The 9085-nt window shown below is 46.0% G+C and overlaps 1 protein-coding gene across 5 annotated transcripts in view; it reads left to right on the top strand.

The window, feature by feature from the left end:
• Positions 1 to 1422: 1422 nt before the first annotated feature.
• ALOX5AP (arachidonate 5-lipoxygenase activating protein) overlaps positions 1423 to 9085 on the top strand; it is a 69714-nt gene continuing 62051 nt past the window's right edge. For all 5 annotated transcript variants that reach the window (XR_012016225.1, XM_072795573.1, XM_072795572.1 and 2 more), the window contains exons 1-2: positions 1423 to 1549; positions 8773 to 8872. Coding sequence is in view for 4 of the 5 variants with exons in the window: in XM_072795573.1 (XP_072651674.1) it covers positions 1480 to 1549; positions 8773 to 8872 (170 nt within the window). In the remaining variant the exon portion in view is untranslated. The remainder of the gene's footprint in view (positions 1550 to 8772; positions 8873 to 9085) is intronic.

The raw sequence follows: 9085 nt of genomic DNA, 5'->3' as shown, positions 1-9085 counted from the left end.
TATTTATTTATTTATTTATTTGACAGAGAGAGAGAGCGAAAGAGCATAAGCAGGAGGAGAGGCAGAGGGAGAAACAAGGTCCCCTTTGAGCAGGGAGCCCCCTGTGGGGCTCCATCCCAGGGCCCTGAGATCATGATCTGAGCCGAAGGCAGATGCTCAACCAATTGAGCTGCCCAGGTGCCTCTGAGCTAGGTTTCTATTCTTTGCAACTGGAATACTCTTAAAGGGACTGGCCATCACTTCTGATGCATTGTCCTTAGTTATGCTGAGTGTTAGAAAGGCCACCTCTTTACGAGGGTCAGACTCCTTAACTCCTGGGACCTACACATCCTCTGAAACTTACCAGACCTCCCATATAAATAAGATCTCATTAAGATGAATATGCAAATCTTCCTGGTATTGACTGAGCCCCTAACCATTATGCTTGTGACATCATGCTTGGCAGAGTGCTCCAGGCACTCAGAGAGTACTCATGAGTACTGTCTGGACTGCCCTTGCCACAAGGCCACCATGTGTCCAAGCTCTGGACACTGCTTCCGTGGACCTCTGTCTCTCTCAGCTGAATGGAGGACACTCAAGCTGGCCTCTCCCACACGAAGGTGCAGTTCCCTGCTGCCACCAAGAATAGTGGCTGAGGTTCTCTTTCAGAGTGAGGTTTTGATAAAAAGCTCCTCTTACCCATTGCCAAATAATTGTTGAGTCTGGGCTGAAGTCTTGCATTTTCTGTGTAGCTTCTGAGAGATGGTCATTTACACAGCGATCGGTAAAATGCCAGGTGACTACCTGGCTTTCCCAGCAGGCTCACTCTCACACCTTCTCTCTACTGTTATTATTATGTTGAGAAGATTCCAGGAAGGTGTTTCAAGAACTACCTCTGAAGAGCCAGCTGCGGTGTTTAATGATACTCATGCCTGGCTGGACTGAAGTTTTCCTTATGGGTCATCTGTATCCTCATTTTTGCTCCTTAGCCAAGGTTTGGTTTTAATTCTTTTATTGATTTTTTTTTCCTGGAGAAACGGAGATGTCAGCAGCCCACTTCCTCATTCATTCATTCATTCATTCATTCATCCATCTATTCACTCATCCAGGCCTTTTTATATGGCTGCCACTCTGGAACCTGCCATGTGTTAAGTATTTTTTTTCCCCCTGGGAATTCAAGAAAAGAAAGCACTCAAAACACAGATCTTTTTGGTGCTCTATAAATAAAACACAAGTTTCATTTTTTTCTTCCTTTCCTGCTCCTCTTCCAAGCTCTGCTTCTCCTGGCAGGTCACACTGAGCTAGGGCACTTTGGTGGCTAGTTAAAAAGAGAGAGAGAGAGAGAGAAAGAAAGAAGAAGTCACCGTGTAACTGTGTTGGGACCTTTGGAAATTCTAATGATGAAAGACAGAGTGTGGGCCCTCACTTCCCCTTTCTGCTCAGTGCAGGCCTGGGTGCCACCAAACTGGAGCAGTCCTTACTGGGGAGCTCGAAGCAAACATGGATCAAGAAGCCGTGGGGAATATTGTCCTGTTGGCCATCATCACCCTCATCAGCGTGGTCCAGAACGGTAAGGGAAGGTCCTCACTCACAGAGGGAGACAAGGGTAGATTTTGTTTGCCAGTTGTTAGAAAGTCAGGCTCACACGGTTCTTTGTCCCTGCGCGCTTTTTCCTTTTCTTTGAATGTATAGGGTGTGTGTATTCATGCTTGAACTTGGGGTTTTCTTTCTCCTGGTATTTCTTTCACTTAAATGGTGGTGACTAACCATGTTTGCAGAGCCAGGGCAGCAACCTAGAAGCTTTATCAAAACCTTTACTGAAGTGTCACAATCAGCTTTTTAACTATTAATTACTGTGGCCGGAGACCTAGAAAGGGAAAGTAAAATATGTGTTTACTCAGACACTGGGCTGCAGTAGTGCAGATGGGCTGATTTCAATGTAACTGAGATTTTCTGTCACCTGTAGGGAAAGAAAGAAAGAAAGAAAGAAAGAAAGAAAGAAAGAAAGAAAGAAAGAAAGAAAGAAAGAAAGAAAGAAAGAAAGAAAGAAAGAAAGAAAGAATTTGGGAGGTGGGATGGAGAAATCATCTTATCTTTTTTTATCTCTGTATTGCTCTTTTTTTTTCCTTTTGGAGAAAAATAGATGCTTTATAATACTTTCTCTTTTTTTTCTAGTAATGAATAAATTTGAAGTGTTTTAAAAAATGCATTACATATTTACATAAAGAGAGAGAGGAAGCATTTTTCTTGTGTGGGGTTTGCATTTCCATTAACCTTGCCAGCGCCTAAAAAACCATATGAGGTACGCAGACCTGAAAAAGACAAGACTGTGTTGAATTTTCCCTTTAGAGTTCTGAGTTAGGTCTGCTACAGACTTTTTTTATGAGTATTTCCAGGGGCTTTGTGTTTTGTAGTTTATTAAGATAGAGGAAAAAGGATGGTAATTGCTAAGGGCAGCTGCTATAACCGAATGGGTATTAACTGTGTGCCCACACACTGTCATACTTGGGAAGTTTGAGTATTTAACCAGTTTGGGAGACCTTGTCATTTCCCCCCAGCTTGAAGGTGGACAGAGGCTGAGGATTTGCCTTCTGAGCCCAGAGTAGGGCTTCCCAGAGACCTCCCCATACCAGAGAGGCCCAACTTTGCATCCTCCAAGTATGTTCCCTATATGGAACAGCAGTTGGCCATGTTTTGACCCAAAACATTTCATACTTTCATACTAAGTCCACACGATCAAGTTGCAGCACAGGGAGGGAACAAATGGATTGTTTAGGCTGCCATTCCTCAAGCCATTGCTATTTCATGCAGGTACCATGAATTCCCGTGGTCTTACACATCAGTGATGGATTCATTTATTCACCCTGCATACACCTACTGGGACCTGCTGTGACAGGCAGTGTCCTGGCTTTATGGGGATATAGTGGCTATGGTGTCGGGGCCCCCTGGTGAAAGGAAAAGATAGTGAGAAAAGATGGCCAGCCATGGTCAGAGGGAAGCCTTCAAAGGCCCTTCTCATGTCTGTGGAGGCAGTTTTGCATGGGTGGATGGGACGGGCATTGCTTTTTCAGCTCCATATGGGGTCTCCCCTCTGGTCCTTCCCCTTATAAGCATCAACGTAGCTGACAAATATCGTTGAACTGGGAAACCAGTGCCCTGTCACTTGCCTGTGTGGATGGGGCTAAGCTAGCTAGAAGGCTGGCACTCACCCTGAGCTGCTTCCTCTCAGTTCAGAGCTGACTTGGGGGAGGCTACATGGTCTCCTGTTGTGAGAACAGAGTCTCTTCATCTCTCCAAAGAGGCAGAACCTGGCCTTGGTCTGTCAAGTGGGTCCTGGGCTTCTTCCCTTGGTGGCAAAATAAACCCTAATCAGACTTGAGGGGGACAGTGAGGTTCCTAATTACTTTGGCAGTGAGATTAAGTCTTTTTTTTTATTTTTTATTTATGATAGTCACTCAGAGAGAGAGAGAGAGAGAGGCAGAGACACAGGCAGAGGGAGAAGCAGGCTCCATGCACCGGGAGCCCGACGTGGGATTCGATCCCGGGTCTCCCGGATCGCACCCTGGGCCAAAGGCAGGCGCCAAACCGCTGCGCCACCCAGGGATCCCAAGTCTTTTTCTTTGGTACAGTATGGGAGGAGAGATTATAGCTGGCGCAATGCCTGAGTCTTAACCTCTATTCAAGGGTCTTGACTTTGGACAGGCCATTTCAGGTAGGTAGCGACAGAACACAGTGGCTTCACTGATAGAGTTCCAGCAACTGATGAGTGAAATGGAGGCTTCCTGGTGAGAAGATACATGTATGGACCGGAATGGAGCTACTGTTTCGGGCTGGAGACTTTTTCAGCCTGGGCAGACCCTATGTGGCCGCCACATCATGTGATCCATCCTCCCCAGCCCACTGTGAGCAGCCAGGGCAACTCGGGGGCAGAGTGATTTTGTATAGCACTATCGCACCCTTGCTGGGGAAGCGACAGCCTGCTGTTCGTTTGAAGCCACAGAAGCAGCCCAGCCATGCTCCTCTCTGAGGCAGAGGCCCAGACTGCCATGGGATGCTGAGACTGCCATGTGAAACCTTTTATTTGTAACTGTTAAATGTGCTCTTGTCAGAGAACAAGAGAGAGCCAAATGGCTTGGAAGAGAACATCTGTACTTGCTTGCACCATGAGTTTTTAGGTAAACACTGAGGTTCAAGTGCATGTCCCGAGCTTCTCTTTGCAATTCTAATGAACCTCAACACTGCAACCATAGATCTTCCATATAGAGTTCAGAAAATATGCAAAAACCATACCTTTCCCTTCCTGCCCCGTAAAATGCCATTTCAAGCCCATCCTGTTAGTTTTAAGGAGTATTTACATGTTGTTGCCAGACACTGCACGCTTTGTCCTAAGACAAAGAGGTCCAGTCTACAGGTGTCCACAATGGTATCCGGGGCCTGTGCTCTCTGTACACTGCGTGAAGCTTATTTCTTGGGAAGAGGTCAGAGCCTTGCCTGCCTGGAGGAACTTCCTCCTCTGATTCTTAAACATTCTTTAGTCATCAAGATCTTTGAACCTGTGGCCCTCTTCCAGCTTGATCCAGCAAAACATGGATTTGGAAGCACAGAACTAGTTTAAAATACATCATTCCAAGAAAGCTGGGCCAGAACCACCAAATCCTGGTTTCCCAGGGAGTATAGATATGAATAGCATCCAGAGATCCTCCAACTTCTCCTGCCAACGTGCCAACAGCATTGATAAGCAGCAAACCTGAAAAACACAGATTTGGAGAAAATGATTTCCATAGGAAGCCAAACTAATTAGAGTGACAGGGGAGGGTGAGCTGAGGGGAAGGGCATTGAGCCTTGGGCATGGAAGCCTGAATGGTAACAGCAGAGAAAAGAGGTCCTCCAGCAGGAGAGCTGTTTTTGCAGCCCTTCTGGTTGTAGGGAAAAGTGGTGGGAATTGGCATCATCGTCTCTCCTCAGCTCTCTTCTTATCATGAAGCCAAAAAGGGGGAGACATGATGGCCTTGCAGACACAAGGGTCTGTGAGAATAGTGATAAGGAGAGATACAGAGCTGGTAGTGAGCACCTACCTTCCCATGCCATCCCTGGTACTCCCACCGCAACACACACACACACTCATAATGAATCTCATGGGTACCATATTGGAACACCTACCAGCCCAACCTGGAGTTGGATGGGCTTTAGATACAGGACTCATGAAGTGCCCCAAATCAGAAATTTTATTTACACCATTCTCAACAGTTCCTACCTGATCCCTCCCATGATAGAGAGCTCATGACATACTGAGCTTGCCCTTCCCATTGTTAGGTGTATTGAGTTTGTTTTGTCAAGCATAGCTCTTTGTGTTGGGAATAGTATCTCACTGAATCCTTGTGGCTTGTGAAATATATAATGTTGTTATTCCTATTTTACAGAGAGGCAATGTGGGGCTTGGAAAGGCTAGACCATTGGTTAAAAGTCCTAGAGCCAGTAGTGGTGAAACTGGGATTCAAATCCATTCCAAAAAGTAGACACTTATGTTATATATATTGTCTCAAATACATTTATCCAAACACCCACTCCTGAAGAAGTTCTGCTGCCCTATGACTTCTACTCACTGGTCCTATTTCTATTCTCTGGAAAAGCTTGGACTATGCTTGCTGCTTCTGGGTTTACAGAGTCAGCTGTACCATCCTGTCTTCCATGTCATTCCTCATGTGACTTGGTTTCCAGAGTCCCTTGTCACTGGGTTTCTGCCTCCCACCCATCTTGCCCTGGGCTCTCTAAGCTGCAGGTGATAGATGTTTTCTGCACAGGGAAACTGTTCCCGAGATCCAAACATCAATTCTATTCAAATAATCAGGGGTGTGTCATTCTTTGAACACTTGTATCACACTGTTGGCTCATAGTAACTTTGTGCTTAACTAAAATCTCAAGATCTTTTTATGTGATGAGAAAGTTATTGGGTCCTCTCTCAATTTCCTTAACCAAGAAGTGGAGCTATCATAACTTCTATGCCTGCTTGTTGGAGGTACTGTGTAGAATAACCGAGGGAAAGTAGCCAGGAGGGCCTGGCATATGGTAGGTGCTCAGGAATGGCCTGTAGCCTTTTCTCTCTGGATCTCTGGCTCTGGCTCTCTCTCTCTGGTTTGGCCTACTGTCAGCAGCTAGCCAAGATAAGTGTTTAATGGTCTCTGCTCGTGAAGTTTCTGTAACATAGTGGAGGATAACACAGGGTTGGGGTGGGAGTGGGCGGTGAGGTGTGGGCAAAGGAAGGCAGATTCTTTCAAGTTTAGCTAAACAGGAGGAGAGCCTAGTGGACTGAGGCAGTCTTGATTTTGTTTTGTTTGATGGGTAGGAAAGATCTGAGTATGTTTCTAGGGTCAAGAGAAGGAAAAAGAAAGAGAGAGATGGTCCAGGAAATAAGGAGAACACCGATGAAGCAAAAGGGTCAAAAAGGTGGCAGGAATGGGCGCAAGGTCACAGGTAGAAGGCAAGCCTTGGAAAAGGGGAAGGGGTTGGTTTCTCTGAGCCAGGAGTGGAAGAAAAACAGATGCAGAGAAGCGTAGCCCAAGCGGTGCTTGGCGGAAATAACCTCTGGCTTTCTTTCTTTTGTGTGTGTGTGTGTGTGTCTAAATTTATTTTTAATTTTTATTTTTTTAATAAATTAATTTTTTATTGGTGTTCAATTTACCAACATACAGAATAACACCCAGTGCTCATCCCGTCAAGCGTCCCCCCAGTGCCCGTCACCCACTCACCCCCACCCCCTGCCCTCCTCCCCTTCCACTACCCCTAGTTCGTTTCCCAGAGTTAGGGGTCTTTATGTTCTGTCTCCCTTTCTGATATTTCCCACACATTTCTTCTCCCTTCCCTTATATTCCCTTTCACTATTATTTATATTCCCCAAATGAATGAGAACATACACTGTTTGTCCTTCTCCGACTGACTTACTTCACTCAGCATAATACCCTCCAGTTCCATCCACGTTGAAGCAAATGGTGGGTATTTGTCGTTTCTAATGGCTGAGTAATATTCCATTGTATACATAAACCACATCTTCTTTATCCATTCATCTTTTGATGGACACCGAGGCTTCTTTCACAGTTTGGCTATTGTGGACATTGCTGCTAGAAACATCGGGGTGCAGGTGTCCAAAACCTCTGGCTTTCTTAATACCATCTGTGTTACACATTCAGAGGCAAGGGCCATCCCATTGGGTTCTGGAAAGTCTGGAAAGACACTGGTCTTCCAGCAAAATTTTCTGCTGTATTTTTGTGGCAAGAAGAGACATCCAGAACAGACAGAAGTGTACTTAAATCCAGTGTAGTTGATGGAATCCCTGCGGTGAGCTTCAATGTGACAGTAACAGGAAAGAAGGATCCTTATTTGCCCCCCTGGATTTGAATCTCCAGTTGCACTTCTCAGTGGGGTGACTCTGAGAGAGCTCTCTGACCTCCCCAAGTCACTATATCCTTGTCTACGAAGTGGGGACAGCACTGTCCACTTGGCAGAGTTGGCATTAGGCCCGGTAAGGGACTAGATGTCAGGTGTCTGCTGGGGTTCCTGGAGCAGGGCCGATGCTCTTTTTCTACGAGTGGCTGTGTAGCTGTGCTCCAAACAGGCACGTTGTAACAGGAGGGGAGGGGAGAGAGAGCAGGAAGCTCTCCTATCCAATCTATAGACATGCCCTCAGGATTTTGGCTACACCCCATGGCCATCATCCTAGCCGGCGCCCTCCTATCTACCCCCTATTGTGGGCCTGACCCCTCTAGACACTCACCATGCAGAAGACAGAATGGCTTTCTGCTTACACCATCCCTCAGCTTACACCTGTCAGTAACTCCTTATTGCTTGTGAGATGGGAATAAATTCTGATTTTCTTAACATGGCTCTCATCAAGGTCACTGTCACACTTCTCAACTCTCCTCTTCTTCAGGCCTGGGCTCACTTACTGCTTTCTCACTCTGGCTGCCCTATGAGCACTTCACATTGCCCCTCACCCTGCTCTGCGTTCTCTTCTGTCCATGATTCGGCACGCTGTATAATTTAATTTAAGCGTTTTGTTCATTCTGTACACTCTATCTCCTCCTCTTCCACCCTCACCAAAACATAAGCTCCTCAGGCCAAGGTTCTTTGTGTGTTTTGTTCTCGGATGCAAGCTAAGTGTCTGGCATATGGCAAGTCACAAAGAAAAATGTCTTTGAAAGAACAATTCACCATCTACCTCATATATAATTCTATCTGTTTCCACTCCCTGCTCCCAATTTCCCTCATCATAAGCTGGATCTACCAAACCAAAGACAGTTCTTGCCTCTGCACCTTTCCATATTCTATTCCACTCCAGTGGGGTGATCTCCTCTGTTGCCCCCTGCCCTCTCCTTCTCTTTGGCTGATTTCTACCTGTTCAGAAAATCTTATCCTAGATGTCGCTTCCTCTAGATCCCTGTGACTCCAACACTGAATTAAGTTGCCTCTTGGATCCTCGATGGCTTCCTGTTCTCAGTCAGTTTCATCTTAGCATGAATCACTAGAGTGTAATTTCTGCTCTGATTGTCTATTTCCTTCGACTGTAAGATCTTTGAAAATGGGGCTGCATCTTGTTCACCATCACCTGCCATCACCAAATGCAGTGATTAGTAGAGATAGCTGCTGAATGAATTTTTGGTAAATGACATTGGATGGAAGACATTTAAGGTTGTTTGGAGGGCACACAGAGGGAACATTTAATATTCTAGTAAAATAATGGGATATCAGGCTCATGAACATGTCCGTTATAAACCAGATCCAAACCTTTCCCTCTGCCAGGGTTCTTTGCCCACAAGGTGGAGCATGAAAGCAAGACACAGAATGGGCGGAGCTTCCAGAGGACGGGAACACTTGCCTTTGAGCGGGTCTACACTGCCAAGTGAGTGATACTGCAAACTAACAGAGTGGGGCCCTGGGCATGGGGGCCTCCCTACAGGAGTGAAGACAACCACTCTCAAGGCTACATGTCTGTCTGAGCCAACCTTCAGAGTGCCAGGGAGGCAGAGCTCTGAGGGAAGGTTGAACCTCACTGGGGTGGGCTGGGGGTGGGTTTGTGGACATTCTTCATCATCTAAATGAGTGCTATTGTTTA

Source organism: Canis lupus, chromosome 24, assembly GCF_048164855.1.
Source record: "Canis lupus baileyi chromosome 24, mCanLup2.hap1, whole genome shotgun sequence".
Taxonomy (NCBI): Eukaryota; Metazoa; Chordata; class Mammalia; order Carnivora; family Canidae; genus Canis; species Canis lupus.
Note: the sequence above shows the minus strand (reverse complement) of the source record. Positions and strands in the feature narration are given on the sequence as shown.